The sequence below is a fragment of the Rutilus rutilus genome (assembly GCF_951802725.1).
Source record: "Rutilus rutilus genome assembly, chromosome: 19".
Lineage (NCBI taxonomy): Eukaryota > Metazoa > Chordata > Actinopteri > Cypriniformes > Leuciscidae > Rutilus > Rutilus rutilus.
In genome coordinates this window covers 1,648,249-1,668,795 of record NC_140232.1, presented here as the reverse complement: position 1 = coordinate 1,668,795, position 20,547 = coordinate 1,648,249, and the positions used below count along the sequence as shown (strand labels likewise).

Here is a 20,547-nt window from a genome sequence, read left to right as displayed (position 1 = left end):
TTGTATTCTCTTCAGGGTCTGTTGTCAATCCGCGTTCACGACTCCGCAGTGGACATGCTGACGTAAGATGCTGCTGATGTCTTACGTCAAATATTTCTGTGCATGTGAACAATCTGAAGAATTTTCTACAATTTGAGCTATTTTAGTATTATGGCAAAGCATACTAAAGATGAGAGTGCTCTTCATTACGCCCAACAGTGTGTAGTTGGTTAGACAAAAATCTGCTTATATGAATGAAGTGTGTGCCATTTTGTGCAAAAGTTTGATTTTGATAATGCTATATGTAGTTTTGTTTGCAGTGCTTCATTCTGCAGGATATATTGGGTATTTTGCAGTTTGGGTGTGTGGTTTTGTGAATTGTTAAAAGTATTTTGATAAAACGAGCCTAGTTTGCAAAATTGTGTGTTAGCAATTGGAAAAAAAAACAATACGTTTAATTCATTCTGTTCATCACGGGACAACTGAAAGATGATCTGCTCTTCAGCACCTCCTGGTGTGTGTGATGAGTGATGACAGTAATAACACACTGATTACTCTCTCGCGCCCCCTGTGGACACAGCGGGAACTACAGGTGACTGACAGGATCTACTCTGAGGCTGCGATTAACAGGTTTTTTTTCAATTGCTTACACACTAAAGTTAGAACTTTCCCAAAATTAGCAAAACCTTACACTCAAGGAGCAAAACACCGGCCTAGATTTGCACAACTGTAAGCACTTTGTCAGCTTCACACTTTTTGTAAAACATTACACACAGTGATTTGCAAAACACTAAACACACTTGTATACATTTGACACAGAAATTTATCATGATGTCATTTCCTTGCAATTGTAACAGTTTTACTCTGGTTGTGTTTGTTCTCTATTCAGTGAAGACGACGCTGGTGAAAGAGGTCTCAGGATCTTTATTCTGCAGAAATACAGAGCACAATTAATTTTTTTTGGGATACACGTCTCTCCCTTCAGTCTGCTCATACAGCACGGAGAGAGCAGCACACTCGTCAGATGAGCGAGAGAGAGCACACCCGACCCCGTCAGCGGCAAATGTGCTTCTAAAGATGGCGCTGTTCGCACGAGGTATCATTTGAGTCACCAATATGTGCCTCATATAAAACAATATTCTGTATTAATGGTTCCCACAAGAATTATGTACAAGAATTATGTACACCGGATTACAACTCAGCACACAAATATAAAAACACAAAAAAAAATTATTAAGTTTTGATGAAGTTCACTAACAATCTTCATTACATTTTACAATTTTTTTAAACCAGCTACACAATTTCAAAGCAAAGGCTTTCAAATGAACACAGCCATGAACCAATTGGTTAAACAGAGCCACCAGGAGAGCACACACACTGGTGCTTAATTAGACACACCAATCAGGATTAAGCACTATAAAAAGGCAACAGGTAAGTTCACCTGTCTTCAACAAAAATGTACGGTGTCAGAGGAAGCGGGAGAGGAAGAGGAAGAGGAAGAGGGTGAGGAAGAGAAAGAGGAAGAGGAAGAGGAAGACCTGGAGGAGGGGTAGGACATGTACAAAGAAGAAGACAACCAAATCTGTGTAACGAAATTCGTGCTACAATTGTGGACCATGTAATAAACCACGGACTAACACTGAGGGAGGCTGGACTGAGAGTACAGCCTAATCTAAGCAGGAGCACGGTGGCATCAATAGTTCGGACATTTCGTCAAGAGCACAGGTGAGAAACTTCTCTTCAGTCAACAGAAAATCCATAGCTTACTGCATGCACTATATAAACAGTTTTGGTATATATTCCTGTATGTTTCATTTTACAGTAAGATGTGTATTTTGCTTGGCCAACATAGGACTGAACGTCGTGAACACCAAGGAGGGAGGGGCCCCATATTCACACAGGAGCAAGAGAGAGATCATAAACCTCGTTTTGGCCAATAATGCAATCAGACTTCGAGAAATTCAAGCCCATATTGTCAATGATCACCTAATTTTCAATAATGTCCAACAGGTCTCTCTGTCAACAATAGCCCGTATCCTTAAAAAAAAAAAACAAGTTCTGATGAAACAACTGTATAAAGTGCCATTTGAAAGAAATTCAGACAGGGTGAAAGTCCTGCGGCGTGAATATGTGGTGGTACGTTTCGTTCACTGACTGTAGTATTGTGTACTGCACACATCACCTTTTTACTGTACATGTAATTTTACTGTATAGCAGACCTACAGTATATTGATCTACACAATGTGATCTTTTGCTGGGGTGGTGGACTAGTGTCTATATATAAAGAGCATTTTATTTGTCGTTCGGTGGTGAGTAACAGCTACAGCAGTTTTGAACTTCAGATGTTTTGCTTTGAACCTGCTGATCCACTTCTGATTGCTGTAATTTACCGACCACCAAAATATAACACAAACTTTATAACAGACTTTGCAGAATTCCTTGGTGATCTGACCCCAAAATATGATAAGTTTCTTATCGTGGGTGATTTTAATGTGCATGTATGTTGCATGAATGATTGCTTGGCTAAGGAATTTACGCATCTACTAAATGCTTTTGATTTTACCATGGGGATCGATGTTTCCACACACAAAGGTGGCCATACCCTTGATTTAGTGCTCCAGAATGGAGTTTGTATTGCTGACTTAGAAGTCTGTGAAAATGGGTTTTCTGATCATAAGACTGTTATGTTTCACGAGTTCACACTTACATATAATTTGAATGGGTAAGTTTAATGCGTATATGGCGTGCTGTCCGGAGGGAGGGCTCCGAGCTCGGAATTCAGCCCGAACCCAGAGTACTCCCCCCGTATGTAAGTGTTTAGTACTAGAAGTGTGGAGAAGGGGTGGTGGAGGGATGCTGCAAAAACTGTCAATGGAATGAGGTGAGACTGCTGAGTATTTATACCTCTCACCATTGATTGCTGAGTGCTTTCCACTTGTGTTAATTATCTGAACGTGCTCCTCCCGAACCTTGTTAATAAAACATCATTTACTGTACTCTGCCATGCGAAAATATCTACAGTTTTACCTCGTGAGGCTCCATATCGTTACATTAATAACCATACAAAATCATCTTTCCTAACCATCTTTGATGAAGTGATGCCATCGCCTGATGAATTTGCTTGTGAGACCAGCGCAGAAGTACTTTTCTCCAGATTTAATTCCACCTGCTCTGATGTCTTGAACGCCGTGGCCCCTTTAAGATCACCGCGACTAAAATCCTACTCTGAACCTTGGATTGATGATTCCATTCGTTGCCTTAGACGCTGTTGCAGAAGAGCAGAACGAAAATGGAAAAAGGACAGGCTTCAGGTGTCATTTGAGATTTTAAAGGACTCTCTGCGCAGATACCAGAAGGAAGTAAAAAAAGCCAAATGTCGACATTTATCAAACATTATTAACAAGAACTGCTCCAGACCAAAGACACTTTTTAATATTATAAATGCAACTTTAAATCCATCGGCCGGTCTCTCTCCGGGGGTTTCATCCCCGTCATGTGATGAGTTTTTATTTTTCTTTGAAAACAAAATAAAAGATCTCAGACAGAGTATAACCTGCACATCCTCTACAATTATTTTCAATCCTAATAACCATTGCTCAAATGCAACTGACGCTGTGTCACTTAGTGAGTTTAACTCAATTACTGAGGCAGAATTGTTAGAAATAGCTAAGCAGCTCAAGCCCTCTGGCTCACCACTGGATAGTCTTCCCCCTTTTTTATTTAAACAACTCATTACAGATATGGCTCCATATTTTCGGATTATAATAAATCGCAGTCTAGAGTCTGGCACTATGCCTGACTGCTTAAAGCACGCAGTGATCCGTCCAATCCTTAAAAAACCGAACCTGTATTCATCTGTTTTGACAAATTTTAGGCCAATTTCTAACTTGCCATTTATTTCTAAATTTCTGGAAAAAAATATTCTATTACAGCTACAGAGTTATTTAGCTGCGAACTCATTATTTGAAATATTTCAGTCTGGCTTTCGGAAATGTCATTCCACAGAGACCGCATTGGTCAGAGTTCTTAATGATATTTTAATTACTTGCGACTCTGGTGATATTACAGTACTTGTTCTTCTCGATCTAACAGCAGCGTTTGATACTATTGACCATACTATCCTAATTGACCGTTTAAGGCACTATGTTGGTATAGGAGGTACAGCTCTGAAATGGCTAATATCATTTTTAACTAATAGGAGTTTCTCAGTTAAGATGGGCGAACATTATTCGAGTAAAGCACACCTGCATTATGGAGTTCCACAGGGCTCTATCTTAGCTCCACTACTATTTTCTCTATACATGCTTCCTCTTGGGTCCATTTTTAAAAAACACGGTTTATCTTTTCATTGTTACGCAGATGACACACAGGTCTATCTGCCCGTGAAACGAGATTCTTTAAGCCTAACGTCTCTTACAGCATGCCTAGAGGAGGTAAAGGTATGGCTTTCTTTAATTTTTTTAATTTTTAATGAAAAGAAAACTGAAATCATCATTTTTAGCCCATCTGAGCAATCAAAATCTGTAAATTTGAATCTGGGTGAGATGTCCGTGTACTTGAGACCCTGGGTGAAAGATTTGGGTTTTGTTTTGGATGATAATCTAAAATTTGATCGGCAAATAAAATTTATCTTAATTTATCTTTATCTTAAATTATCTTTAATTGATCGTTAAAGCTAAACCATTTCTCTCATTTAAAGATCTTGAGAAATTAATTCATGTTTTTATTTCAACGAGACTGGACTATTGTAACTCATTATATCTGGGAATTAGTCAGCAAACACTATCTCGTTTACAATTTCTCCAAAATGCTACGGCTCGTTTTCTGTGCGGAAAAAAAAAGAGAGAGCATATCACCCCGATTCTAAGATTATTGCACTGGTTACCAGTTTGTTACAGAATAGAGTTTAAAGTATTACTTTTAGTTTATAAATCTTTAAATGGATTAGCACCAATGTATCTATCAGAATTACTAACGAAACAAAAGTCTGCAAGGTCTCTACGCTCCTCAAATCAGGCCTTACTGTCTAGGCTGTCTGATCGATTGCTCCTGTCTGCCTCGCTGCCTGCTGTGAGTGTGTTTGTTTGATTCGGTGCGATAAGCTCCGTCTTAGCCATATATTTCTTTGTTTTGAACCATCATTTTACTACCATTTCTAGTTGTTTATACTACTACATTTTACCCAACATCTCAGATTAACCTGACATCTCTAGCTTTTGTTATTAGTACTACTAGTACAAAACGCTAGTAATTCGCTAGCCTGTTAACGCGCCACCCGTGCGCTCAGCTATTTTATTTATTTATTTTTCTCTCGCGCCTTTGAGTTCATAAAAAGCTCAGGTGAGTAAGAATCACTCAACAAACACGGTGAGTAATGTCTTGTCCTGTTATTGTCACTTGCACTTCATGTCACATGTTTAGTATAGCCTTCTCTGTTGGCAATATAGGATTTATATGTGATAAATGTAAGGAGACAGTTAGGTTGACAGAGAAGATTTCAGAATTAGAAACACGCATCCAAACTTTAATTGAGGATAGTAAGAGTGCTAGAGCTTCAGATGTTTTGGATGCGCATAGAATAGTGCACACTTTACATGAGTCGGTTCTGGCTGAAGTAGAGCCCGTGCAGCCGGGCAAATGGGTGACAGTGAGGGATCGCTCTAGTCGCGGATCTAAAAACCACTCTTCCGTTCCGATTACCGTAACAAATCGATTTGCCCCGCTCAGTGAAACACCCACTGAGAATGATTGTGCCCTAGTTATTGGCGATTCTATTACACGGAACGTGAAAATAGAGACACCAACCACCATAGTCACATGTTTGCCGGGAGCCAGAGCGCCTGACATCAAAGCAAATTTAAAAGTGCTGGCTAATGCTAATCGTAAATTCTCTAAGATCATTATTCATGTCGGCACTAATGATGTTCGACTCCGCCAGTCAGAGATCACCAAAATTAATATTAAAGAGGTGTGTGAACTTGCAAGTACGATGTCAAGGACTGTAATTTGCTCTGGCCCCCTTCCTGTTCGCAGGAGTGATGAGATAGTTAGTAGATTATGTTCGCTTAACGGTTGGCTGTCTCGGTGGTGTCCGCTTAATAATATAGAATTCATAGACAATTGGAAAAGTTTTTGGGGCAAACCTGACCTGTTGAAAAGAGATGGTATTCATCCCTCCTGGGATGGTGCTGCTCTTCTCTCTAGTAATATGGCTCATAGTCTTAGAGCTCAAACATGACAATCTGGGGCTCAGGTCAGGAAGCAGACAGACTGGCTAAACCGACTGTCTGCTAGCGGCCTCGCGTCACCCAGGTCAGATAAATCCCATCACATAGAGCCTCTTTCACCTAGCTATCATCATATAGAGACTGTGTCTGTTCCCCGAATTTGGAAATCCAAAAAACGTTTAAACCCAACTAAGGTTAAAAACTTTATTGATGTTCAACAAATAAAAAACAGCTATAATACAGATGAGCAAATGCTAAAGCTTGGGTTGCTGAATATTCGATCGCTTACTTCAAAAGCACTCGTTGTTAACGATATGATTTCAGATAATAACCTAGATGTGCTGTGTTTGACAGAAACCTGGCTAAAACCAAACGATTACATTACTTTAAATGAATCAACCCCGCAAGATTACTGTTATAAACATGAGCCTCGTCTGAAACGCAAAGGGGGTGGTGTTGCTGTAATTTATGGTAATAGTTTCAAAACCACTAAGAAATCAAGTTTTAAATATAATTCTTTTGAAGCATTGGTGCTTAATGTAAAAATATATAGTGTAAACGATAAATCACGTTTGAGATTTGTGCTGGCTACTGTATACAGGCCACCAGGGCACCATACAGACTTTATCAAAGAATTTGCGGACTTTCTATCAGAATTAATATTGACTGCAGATAAAGTACTAATTGTTGGTGATTTTAATATACACATCGATAATGAAAAAGATGCATTGGGATTGGCATTTAAAGACATTGTAAATTCAATTGGAGTTAGACAACACGTGTCAGGACCTACTCATCGTCGTAATCATACTCTAGATCTAATATTATCACACGGAATAGATGTGGATGCCGTTGAAATTCTGCAGCAGAGCGATGACATCTCAGATCATTATCTAGTCTCGTGTAATTTGCATTTAGCCAAGGCTGCAAAGCCGACTCCGTGTTTCAAATATGTGAGACCTATCACTTCTGCTACTAAAGATTGCTTTATTAATAATCTTCCTAATCAGTTTCATCATCTCAGCATCTCAGATAGCTTAGAAGAACTAGATATTACAACAGAAACGTTTAACTCTCTCTTTTCCAGCACTTTAGACACAGTTGCTCCGTTGCGCTTAAAGAAGATTAAAGAAAATAGTCCAACGCCGTGGTACAACGAGCACACTCAGGCCCTTAAGAGAGCAGCCAGAAAAATGGAGCGCAACTGGAAGAAAACAAAACTAGAGGTATTTCGCATTTCATGGAAAGAGAGCTCAATTACTTACAGAGAGGCTTTAAAAGCTGCTAGATCTGCTTATTTTTCAACCCTATTAGAAGAAAATAAACATAATCCTAGGTATTTATTTGAAACGGTGGCTAAACTAACGAAAAATAAAGCTTCAAGCACCGAAGTTTCCAAGCAACACAGCAGTAATGACTTTATGAACTTCTTCACTTATAAGATTGATAATATCAGGGATAAAATTATAACTATGCAACCGTCTACTACAGTATCGCATCAGGCAGTGCATTGTAGTCTCCCTGAGGAAAAATTTGATTCATTCGTTGCTATAGGAGAGGAAGAATTTACTAAACTCATTAAATCATCTAAATCTACAACATGTATGTTAGACCCTATACCGACTAAGCTACTGAAAGAGATGCTCCCAGAGGTCATAGATCCTCTTCTTAATATCATTAATTCATCTTTGTCTCTAGGATACGTACCAAAAAACTTTAAGCTGGCTTTGATTAAACCGCTTGTTAAAAAAACGCAACTTGATCCTTCAGAATTAGTCAATTACAGGCCGATCTCGAATCTACCTTTTCTGTCAAAGATATTAGAAAAGGCAGTATCTTCACAACTGTGTTCCTTTCTTGAAAGAAATGATATCTGCGAGGATTTCCAGTCCGGATTTAGACCGTACCATAGTACCGAGACAGCTCTCGTTAGAGTCACAAATGATTTGCTCTTATCATCCGATCGTGGTTGTATCTCTCTATTAGTGTTACTCGATCTTAGTGCTGCATTTGACACCATCGACCACAACGTTCTTTTAAATAGATTAGAACATTATGTTGGCATTACGGGAAATGCACTAGCATGGTTTAAATCATACTTATCTGACCGTTATCAGTTTGTAGCAGTAAATGATGAGATGTCTCATCGATCACAAGTTCAGTATGGCGTACCACAAGGCTCAGTACTAGGACCGCTGCTGTTCACTCTGTACATGCTACCCTTAGGAGATATCATTAGGAAACATGGCATTAGCTTTCACTGTTATGCCGATGATACTCAGCTCTATATTTCTTCAAAACCTAACGAAACTTATCAATTCACAAAATTAACGGAATGCATAGCGGATATAAAAAATTGGATGACTTGTAATTTCCTACTTCTAAATTCTGAAAAAACAGAGTTTCTAATTATTGGACAAAAAACTTCCTCACGTAATAACCTAGAATACTGTCTAACACTCGATGGCTGCTCTGTTAAGTCTTCGTCGTCGGTTAGGAACCTGGGTGTGCTCTTTGATACCAATCTTTCATTTGAAAGTCACGTGTCTAGTATCTGTAAAACTGCATTTTTCCATCTTAAAAATATATCTAAATTACGTCATATGCTCTCATTGACAAATGCGGAACAATTAGTTCATGCGTTCATGACCTCAAGGCTAGATTATTGTAATGCTCTACTAGGTGGTTGCCCTGCACGCTTAATAAACAAACTACAGCTGGTTCAAAACGCAGCAGCTCGAGTTCTTACCAGAACCAGGAAGTATGACCATATTAGCCCAGTTCTGTCAAAACTGCATTGGCTCCCTATTAAACATCGCATAAATTTTAAAATATTGCTGATTACTTACAAAGCACTGAATGGTTTAGCTCCGCAGTACTTGAGCGAGCTCTTAACGCATTATAGTCCGTCACGTCTATTACGATCTCAAAATTCCGGCCAGTTGATTATACCTAGAATATCAAAATCCACTGCTGGCGGTAGATCCTTTTCCTATTTAGCACCAAAACTCTGGAACAGTCTTCCTACCATTGTCCGGGAAGCAGACACACTCTGTCAGTTCAAAGCCAGATTAAAGACACATCTCTTTGACCTAGCTTTCACATAATACATTATAGACTTCTATAATTTAATGTTATGCTGCATAGATTAGGTCAGCCGGAACCGGGAACACTTCCCAAAAATCCTGATGTACTCGTTACATCATGAGAAGAATGGCATCTACGCTAATTTTAGTGTCTGTGTTTATCCCAAGGTTTTTCCTGCAGCCTGCCGGATCCGGGCCGTATCCAGATCTGATGAAGGACCTTCACCTGGACCGATGACAACGCAGTGCTGAAGTGCCAACTAGTCTCTCCCTATGGAGGATCCCACTACCACTCTACAGATAAGGCGTTGTCGGGAAAATTCGTCTTGCGGTCCTACCCCAAAGCAACAAATAAAATAAAATTCCTTATCAAAATTTATAAGGAAAGACAAGTATTTTGTTTAGGCTTGGCTTGTAGGGAATTCCAAACCTGCGTATATTCTAACGCACATAACTATAGAACCCATTCTAAATGCGCATGTGACCGCCATCAGCGTTTCTCACAGGTTCGCGTTTAAAGTCTGTGTAGAGAGAATGGTGTCATCTTAGCGGCCCCTAATTTAATAACAAATGATCATTGCGACGGAACCAAATCAATTAAAACTAGCTTTAGATGGAAATAACTTAACTCTGCTGTAAAGCCGAAACAATCTCTGTTACCTTAAATTATACGCTTATCTCTGTAAAGCTGCTTTGAGACAATCTACATTGTTAAAAGCGCTATATAAATGAAGATGACTTGACTTGACTTGACCCCAAAATCGCGGCTAAAGCACAGAGGAGGTCGAGCGTTTTGCATCGCTGCACCCAGACTTTGGAATACTCTCCCAATTAGCTTAAGACAGGCTTCATCTCTTACTATTTTTAAATCCAAACTAAAAACATTTTTATTTTCAAAAGCTTTTGACTAAACACTGTCTTTTTGTATGTGCATACATGTGTATGTGTACAGTATATGTTGTTATTTGTGAGTCTATGTGGAAAGCACATTGGTCAACAGCTGTTGTTTTTAATTGTGCTATACAAATAAATTGTCATTGTCATTGATCTTTTGCTGTATTTCAGAGAGTTTTTCAAATGGATGCGGAGGAAGTCCCGCATGAGTTTATATACATTGATGAGGCTGGATTTAACCGGACAAGAGTGAGAAGAAGGGGAAGAAACATCACTGGCCACAGGGCTATGGTCAATGTACCAGGGCAATGTGTGGGTAACATTACCGTTTGTGCTGCCATTACACAGAATGGGGTCCTCCACCGCCTTAGACAGATTACACAATATTATCACAGCAGCAAACCAAAGGGACCAGATGCAATACATTGTCGTCTGGGACAATGTAGCTTTCCATCGTTCTGCTCTGGCCCAAAACTGGTTTCATCAACACCCACAATTTACAGTTCAATACCTTCCACCATACTCCCCCTTCCTAATCCCCATCGAGGAGTTCTTCTCAGCATGGCGGTGGAAGGTTTATGATCTCCGGCCCTATGTCCAGATGCCCCTCACTCAAGCTATGGAGGAAGCATGTGATCAAACTGAACCAGCATCCATACAAGGGTGGATTCGTCACTCCAAAAGATTCTTCCCACGTTGCCTTGCAAATGAAAATATAGCCTGTGATGTTGACGAGGTCCTGTGGCCAGATCCAGCTAGGCGGAGAGATGTTTCTCTCCTCTGCCCACCTCCACCACCACCCTCCTCCTCCTTAACTGCTGACGATTTTGCGAACTTCTTCACCAACAAAACAACATCTATCAGCAGTCAGTTTTCAGCTCCACACACACAGGAACCCAGACTGACCGCTTCCACAGCCAATATCCCACTGTTCTCCTTCTCCTCGCTAACCGAGGAAGAAGTATCTACACTTCTCCTCTCCAGTCATCCTACCACCTGCCCTCTAGACCCCATCCCCTCACACCTTCTACAAGCCATCTCTCCGACACTTCTACCATCACTCACACACATAATCAACTCATCCCTCCATACTGGCACCTTCCCTACAGCATTCAAGCAGGCTCGGGTCACTCCACTGCTTAAAAAACCAACACTAAACACATCATCTGTAGAGAATTACAGACCTATCTCCCTCCTACCATTCATTGCGAAGACACTTGAAAGAGCTGTTTTCAACCAAATAACATCCTTTTTGTCTCTAAACAACCAGCTGGATGTCAACCAATCTGGCTTCAAGAAAGGGCATTCAACAGAAACTGCATTACTGTCAGTCACAGAAGCCCTACGGATCGCTAAAGCTGCTTCCAAGTCCTCAGTCCTCATTCTCCTGGATCTGTCTGCTGCCTTCGACACTGTGAATCATCAGATCCTTATGTCCAGCCTCTCATCACTGGGCATCACAGGAACTTCACTCCACTGGTTTGAGTCCTATCTCACAGGTAGGTCCTTCAAGGTCGCATGGAGAGGTGAGGTATCCAGAGCACATCAACTGACCACAGGGGTTCCCCAGGGTTCAGTTCTTGGTCCCCTCCTCTTCTCCATCTACACTACATCACTGGGACACATCATACAGGCACACGGCTTCTCCTACCACTGCTATGCTGATGACACACAGCTCTTCCTCTCGTTTCAACCAGATGATCCCACAGTAGCTGCACGGGTCTCAAGCTGTCTGGCGGACATCTCCACATGGATGAAGGAACATCACCTGCAGCTCAACCTGGCAAAGACTGAGCTTCTCATCCTCCCTGCCAATCCGTCTATACAACACGACTTCACCATCCAGCTAGAGTCATCATCAATCACCCCATCAAGGTCGGTCAGAAATCTCGGAGTAACGCTTGATGACCAGCTGTCCTTCACAGATCACATTTCAAAGACAGCTCGATCATGCAGGTTTGCACTGCACAACATCAGGAAGATCAGGCCTTTCCTAACTGAGCATGCAACACAACTTCTGGTCCAGGCCCTGGTCATTTCTAGGCTTGACTACTGTAATGCTCTTTTGGCCGGACTTCCAGCATGTGCAACAAAACCTCTACAGATGATCCAAAATGCTGCAGCTCGTCTTGTCTTCAACGAGCCCAAGAGGGCCCACGTCACTCCTCTGTTCATCTCTCTGCACTGGCTACCTCTCGCTGCTCGCATCAAGTTCAAGGCATTGACGCTTGCCTACAGATCTATCACAGGCTCAGCTCCCTACTACTTTCACTCACTCCTACGAGTCTACATCCCTACCAGACGCCTACGATCGATCAACGAGCGACGTCTCGTGGTTCCATCACAGAGAGCCACAAAATCACTTTCCAGAACATTCTCATTCACAGCTCCATGCTGGTGGAACGCTCTCCCCGGCCTCATCCGGAATGCAGAATCACTGGCAACATTCAAAAAACAGCTGAAAACCCATCTCTTCCGTGAGCACTTAACCTCATAAAAAAAAAAATAAAAAAAAAAATCCTTTGAAACATCACTTATCAGACTTATGCTACTCTGAATAATGCCTGAACTTTGTATTCTGAGCACTTCTTGCGTTGTTGTTGTTTTTGCCTCTTCATGATGACTCGCTTTATTTAGTCCTAATTTGTAAGTCGCTTTGGATAAAAGCGTCTGCTAAATGACTAAATGTAAATGTAAATGTAAATGTTTAGTTATTTTTTTTTATTCGGTACTGAACTGAATATGTAATTTATGTTACAGTATTACTGTAAGCTTACAGTACAATGGTACATTCAGTAATACTGTATGAAAACTGGAAAATGTTTTGTTATGAATGTTTTGTTGAAATGTTCAGTATTGACTAACCTGAGTACATGAAAAGAAATAAATATTTTCATTAGTCTGCACAATTGGTGTCATGTGGTGTTGGTGAATTTATTTTTACACTTTCTCTGTGTAAATGCTAAAAGTGTTTTAGGTTGAGCACAGGAGTGTTTAACTGATTCAAACAGAGTTAGACCATATGATGGCTGTGTTTATGTTATGACAACAAAATAAGGTTTTTATAAGACATGGTATAGTTTTGATGAAAGTGGTGTTGTGCTAATTGTGTGAAGGGGTTCGAAAAACCGGGCCCTGTTTTCAAAATTGTGCGTAAGCAATTGAAAAAAACTGTAATATAATGCAAAACAAAGGAATTAAATATTAACCTAACCAGCATGGTTACTGTCAGAATAATAAAGAAATACATATTTTTACAGATACATTTTATAATCAGCGATATGCTGCATAACAACTTAAATATTATATCTTATTACAATCAAAAAATAAATGGAGCAGTGTCTTCCTCAGTCTTACAGAATACGTATAAATTGAAAACAAAATAAAACAGAGTATGAAGAGGAGAAGGTTATCTCAAAGATCATAACACTTGAAGGCTTATCAGAAACTGGCCTAACAGAACTTGCAGAGCTCCAATCTAAATTAAACAGTATTTATAAACACAAAGCTGAAGGCTCATGTGTTCGTTCGAGAAGGAAACGGCTAGAACAAGGAGAACAGAGCTCTGCTTATTTAAAAAAAAAAAACTAAAAAACACATCTCTAGGAATCTTACTATTAGTTTGCAGCAAATTAATGGCATTTTGACAGATAATTCTAAGGAAATTGCCTCTTTTTGTAGTAATTTTTGAGAACTTTTCTTTTCTTCAGCCTTCCTTTTCTTTCAGTCATTAAACACAGACCCAATCTGGATTCATGCCAAAAAGACACATAGCAAACAATATCAGACTTTTTATAGATTTATTAGACTAAATTGAATTAGTTAATAATTACTTTTTATTCTTTTTGTAGATTTTTACAAAGCTTTTTACTCTCTCGAACACAAGTTTATTTTTCTATCTCTCCAAAAGCTTGGGTTTGGTGACACATTCTGCAAATTTATAAGAACTCTTTATCATAATGCAACTGTTCCATTAACCTTGAATCAGGAACCTCGCCTAGATTTCAAGTGTCAAGAGGAGTTGGTCAGGGTTGCCCTGTAACCCCTTATTTATTTCTTATGGCTGCACAACTTATTTCCTCCTTTACCTCATCTAGGCTGCCGCTATCATGTCCCTGACATGTGTTTGTGTCTAATTCTCAAGCTTTACTGGATTTCTGAGGTCTCCGGTCTAACTGGGTGTTACTGACCCATTATAAAAATGTGTTTATATGGGGTGCGTCTGTTTTTCCTTCAACACTTCTAAAAAGACAAAAATAAATGACTTACCACAAATACTGAAGGAAGAGAAGAAGATCAAACCTCTGGTTGGTTTAAAAATCCCAATATTTTCCCGTGAAAAGACGCCTGAGTTGTGAGATCACGTCGGGGTCACCACTTTATAAGGCCCTGCCCAATCAGTCCAACGCCAGCTTCTGATAAGCGGGTGAAGGTTTACTGCGTGTTACTGTCTTTACTGCGTTCAGCTAATTAATTTAATTACCTCTTTGTTTCATCCGACTCCAAAAATAAAAAGGTTTACTTGATGTTTGTTAATCATTAAATTTAGGTGAATGTTTGATTATTCTATTTACCGCTTTATTGAAATTACACCCGTTCATCCGGATTCCTGTAACACTTCGAGTCTCACTCCGGCCGGGTATACGATCTCATAATCACAAGCTCGTCAGTCTCTGCCATTAGACAGAGGCGATAGACTAATATCCTAGACGGCCGTACTCCACTTTGCTCGTTCTAGAATATATTATTTAGTCCCCATAGATCTGAACACACTTAATTAAGGAAATATTATATCTAACCAGAGGTCACGACCCTTACCATAGAACCAAGCTGACGAACTTACTGTAACTCCTACTAATGGTAACTCTGTATAATCATGCTGTGATTTCCCATGTACACTTAGTTAGAATAATACTATACAATAATCAGTGGTTGAGGCTCACCCTATTTAGATTGGTCTAACAACACTCTGTCGTTCTAAACAGAAAACCCATTATTAGCCTCTACAGTCTAAGTATACATTGACTAATGCCGATGTGTTAGTCGGATCTCTAAAGCTTCAGTCGGTGTGCTCCTCTGCTCCACCCAAGCTGGATTCCAGTCCGCTTACTAACCTGAGCGCAGAACTGTGGTGTTATGGGCTTAACGTAATCTACTAGAGTTAATCATTTCAGAGTAAGTCAGAATAAATCCAAATGTAACAATTTATTATTAGTCAGGTAAATGTATCATGCCAATTGCATAATCAATTCAAAGATAATCAATACAATAACATCAAATGCTCAGAGATAAAGAGTAAAAGATGCATTCCTGACATTAGAAAAATACATAATGCTGAGCATCTGAGGACAGTCAGTATTACGGGCTGATCTGGCTACTAAATCTTGAAGCATTTTTCTTCAAATGCATGCTTTCTTTAAAGCATTTGACCAAGATAAAACATCCCCCAATGTGGGGAATGAACTTACAATAGGAATTTGCATTGACTAGCGTTATAGACATAGGTAGTTCACACTTTGTCGAGGAACAGGAGGAAGTTTGGATGAAGGACCCTGGGAAACAGTGCACACCCAGTAAGCAAAGCATCTCTAAACCCTTATTACCATTTGGTTTACTTCTGTGGAGATGAGACCGTTGTACCAGTCGCACTGAGACATTTTAAATGATACCAAACATGATTGTTAATACACTTATATTGACAGAGAACATTATAATTTTTATATAATCTCTCCAAATGTGAAGGAAGGACAGAAGGGACAGAAGAGTTCCCGCACCTTCACTCTGTGGGGTGTGGAGACAAATGGCAGTGTGTGTTTGTGTTGTCCATATCTCAGGAGATCAGAGGATCTGAGGTTCTATTTGTCTGACTCCTCTTATTTATTCCTGAGGCTGCACAACTTCTTTCCTCCGTTCTTTCGAGTTGACATCTGCAAGGTATTACTACAACAAACATATACTTATTAGTCAGCTAGCTGACGACACTACCCTGATTTTAAAAGATGAATCTCAGATTGTGATTTCCATCCAATGAATAAATTTTTCTCTAAAGCATCCGGTTTAAATCTAAATCTTAGTAAATGTGAGCTGTCAAAACCTGTCCTTCTCTTTACGGTACTCCAGTTCAGTCACAGGTGACCTATCGGAGTGTATCCATATGTAAGGATGATAAAGTCAGATGCAGACTGAACTTGGACCCAGTTGTTGGGAAAGCTAAAAGGAAATTAATTTCATGGTTACAGAGAGATTTATCTCTGAGAGGACGAACCCTTATTGCTAAAGCTGAGGGCGTCTCGAGAAAGACTTACCCTGCTCTCTCCTATACGTGGGTGAATCTGCATGTGCAGATATTGACAGAATGCTATTTGACTTTCTGAGGAAGCATAATAGGCAGTGTGTTTCTTCCTCCTCTTACTATCAACCTAATGGAGTCATGGGCGGACAAAGACTCATAAATACCTAGGTCCATCCTCCTGAAGGGATACAGCAATTGGATTGAGGGGTATATCCATGATGTTGAAGGTAAAATCTACTTTTTTCGGCTTTCTTGTTAGCTTAGCGAGCTGATAGAGCTAATATTGCCGAACGGGTTAGTAAAATTATGCTGAAAGTATGTACTGATTGTATATGTGATGACAATATTATCCAAATCAAAAACAAGTAACTGTAGTATTTGATGTATGTGATGCCTGTGGTTTATAGTGAAGAGAAACGAAGCAGGCTGTAGTGTTAGGGCGCTCGATGCGAAAGAACGAGGTACCTTACACCAGGAAGGTATTCTGTATTTTTGTTTGCAATGTTCTGCAACCTCCATGTTCAGGATGGTTCATATGAAGTTCAAGGTTTATTTCATTTTTTCAACCTTTTGTGTTGGTTCATACTAAATACCAGTGATGCGCGGGTTGATCCGAAATGAGCGGGTGCCTGCGGTCACCCGCGGTTACCCACGGTTACGAGTCATCCAAAAATATTTTTAATGATATTCGGGTCACGGTCGGTCGGGTCGTTTGAAATAAAGATGCCAATTAAACCTTTGTAATTGATATAGTTCTAGACACAATTTTCTATGAATACGTTTTAAATTTAATTTACACTTTATTGGCTGAATAACTGGCGCGAAGATGACGCACAAGCTCAGTCTGCAGGTAGAGATGGAGGCGGCAAAAGAAAAGGTGAAGACTGGGGAGTGGAAGCTCCGCAAATACACAAATAGAAAGAGCAAAGTGTGGGAGACATTTGCCGAAATAATGAAAGATGATGACCAAAGTGCTGGCTTTGTCATGTGTAGGCTACTTCTTGCGATGCTATTAACACATTTGATAACCACAAAACTGGCACGACCAACCAGGCACGGCGCCAGGATTCCAGTTTTGGATTAGCCAGACCAATTGTGGGTGGGCCTTAAATTAAAAACGTTAAATAAAAATAAAATAAAAAAACGTTATCCAATCACTGCTTAACCTAATAAAAAAATATTGACTAATATAGCCTACTGTTATATTATCTGTGCGTATACATAATATAGATTTTAATAGCTTGATGCTCTTTAAATATTGTGTTGCATTGTAAAAGTAAATCCGCGATCGCTCTCCATGGTTCTGACCAAAGAAGAGCGCTTTGGAATCTCCATTATGCATACCTGGGCTGCATTTTCCGATAACATTGTCTCTTAGCGCACTGCGATAAGGTATACTACCACTAAAGGTATATCATTGCTAGGCGTCTTCAGGGCTATCATCCACTCGCGAGGCAGTGCCGCTGAGAGGCAGAGGCGCCAGCGCCCTCCAAGCAACGGCGCTGTTTTTGGTAAAACATGATTTTGACGACTTCATTAAGTTTTGTTTTATAGAAAACTCTTTTTAAAAGATTTTCGTTTTGTATAAATTGTATCTTAATTTTGATCAATGTTTTATCAATCAATTGCCCGTATTTATTAAATAAGAAGCAATAGCAGACAAAATAAGGCGCCGGTACGCGATCACTGCATGTGAACTGGAGGGCGCCGAAACTCAACTTGTGCCACACAGATTTGATAAATATAGGCTATATATTACAGAAAGCTTGAAATGTCTACTTTTAAACGAAAATATTCAAACCAAAATAAATAGGCTATACTCTCTGATTATGTAGGCTAATCCATATGAAATGTGCATTTCTCTCTGGCGTTCATGGCGAGTCCGCAATCTCCGCATTGTCAACTTCATATTTGCAGCGACACAGAAAACACCAGTTTATTACTAAACAATTAAATGTCTCGTTGCTAATTTAGACACATTCATAATCATTAGGCCTACTTTAACCGGTTCTTTGTGGCACGCTTTAAGCGTGCGGTCATTACGCTTATTCATGTAGGCTAGCCTATTTAAGTAATTAATTTAATATAAATGGGCGATTTGTCCACGAATGGCTTAAATGAACAACTAGTCGACAAGAAAAAAAAAATTAGTCGGAGGCAGCCCTTATTCCACATATTTTCGAACCAGCAGGCCATTCTGGGTTGGGCGAGCGACCATGAGCGGAGCGGAATATTCAGAAATGCGCTCTCCGCTCACGAGCTCTGGGGTGCATTTCCCGAAAGCATCGTTGGCCAACTATGGTCGCAAGTTCCGTCGTTACCAATAGAGTTCAATGGACATTGCGATGAACTTGCGACCATAGTTGGCCAACGATGCTTTCGGGAAACGCACCCCTGATCGGAACAAACCCGAACCTCGCTGTCTGCTGAACTTGCGCAGAAACATCAAAATAGACATAGCCAGCTTTTTTAAATTGTTTTTAAAACTAAACATTTAGACTATTTTAGTACAAATTATGAGCTTATATTGACGATTTTTTATAATTCTTGACAAAATTAGAATATTAAGTTATATTAAGACGCTACGATGAGAATTATAACTAAAACCGTGTAAAACCGTGGTCATTAAAAATCCCAGGATGTCCTTCGAAAAAGAGTAGGGGTGTAACCCCGGCATCCTGGCCAAATTTGCCCCTTGGCCTCTGTCCATCATGGCCTCCTAATCATCCCCATATACTGATTGGCTTCATCACTGTCTCCTCTCCACCAGTAAGCTGGTGTGTGGTGGGCGTTCTGGCGCAATATGGCTGCCGTCGCATCATCCAGGTGGATGCTGCACATTGGTGGTGGCTGAGGAGATTGCCCCTTCTATGTAAAGCGCTTTGAGTGCCTAGAAAAGCGCTATATAAATGTAACGAATTATTATTTATAACTAGCCTACTTTAAAAAAAATGCGGGTCAGGAAGCGGGTCGGGTACAATATTTTCTTTTTCGTTTTTTGCGGTCCGAGTTGCGGGCGGGTTAGTTGAAAACGTCGGTCGGGTGCGGTTTGTTTATACATTGACCCGCGCATCACTGCTAAATACCAGGTGTTTCGGGTATAACGAGTCATTACAGAGTGTGCAGGTGATATGATTGTAGGTTTATTGATATGGATAAGTGGTTGTTCCAATGTAAGTACATTTGTTTATACAAGTATTAATAAAAGTAAGTTACTGGGAAAAAAACAGGTTAACCGTTTTTTTCCCTCCACTTATTATTTTTACTAATATAAATGCATGTACTTGTAGCCTATACATTTAAACAAACATATTCAGTATAATGTAATTTATTTATAAACCATTTCCAGGGATGTAAACAATAGCAACAGGCTGACAGTTCCTGTTTTACTATTTTAATTTCTCCATTAAAATGATAAAAAGTTCCACATTTGGATAATAACGTTATGACAGTCATGTTAATGTTGGTTAGAACTGAAGTGTCTCCAACTGTTGTGTGGAAAACAAACAGGGGTTAGTAGTGACATAAGAATTTTATTAGTAGCCAAAGTCATTAGTCTGAAAAACACTGGTATTTGGCAAGTCCTAAAATGTTTCAAGAATCCCCCCCTTCAGTGATAATACTGACTTTGTTACTAACAATGTTTTTGCTGTATTTTTGCAGGTGGATCTGTCTTCAGAAAGCCCATATATCCAAGACACCCACTGCACTTGTAAAGCAGGATTGGGATACTGCAACCACTTACTGGGACGACTGTACACACTGGCTCACTACCTAAAAATGGGGCACAAATCTGTACCGCCCAGAACAAATAAAACCTCTTTGCCTCAAACATGGCATGTGCCATCAAGAACATTAGGACTGAAGCTAAAGTCAATCAGCAGAGTATCAGTTTCCAAAGTAAAACCACCAAATGCAAATCCCCAAAGAGTTAACCGGATGAGTGCTGGAATTCTCCCAAATGTTTATTGCCCATTCCCTCTTCCAGGGACGTCGTTAGGCCTATTTTAGGGGGGCTGATTTATCAATAACCGTTTCCTCATTCATATTTAGATGCAACAAATGATAT

General features: G+C 39.9%; 2 protein-coding genes across 2 annotated transcripts in view; both read left to right on the top strand.

Moving 5' to 3' along the window:
• LOC311278748 (nuclear factor 7, ovary-like) overlaps positions 1-20,547 on the top strand; it is a 1,193,180-nt gene that overhangs the window by 382,058 nt on the left and 790,575 nt on the right. The window lies entirely within an intron of this gene.
• LOC311278704 (uncharacterized protein) lies at positions 10,788-12,889 on the top strand (the record flags this gene model as incomplete). The annotated part of the gene is made up of 2 exons (XM_084389713.1): positions 10,788-11,685; positions 11,884-12,889. The coding sequence occupies 2 exons, from the start codon at positions 10,788-10,790 to the stop codon at positions 12,681-12,683; spliced, it is 1,698 nt and encodes a 565-aa protein (XP_084245839.1). The 3' UTR covers positions 12,684-12,889.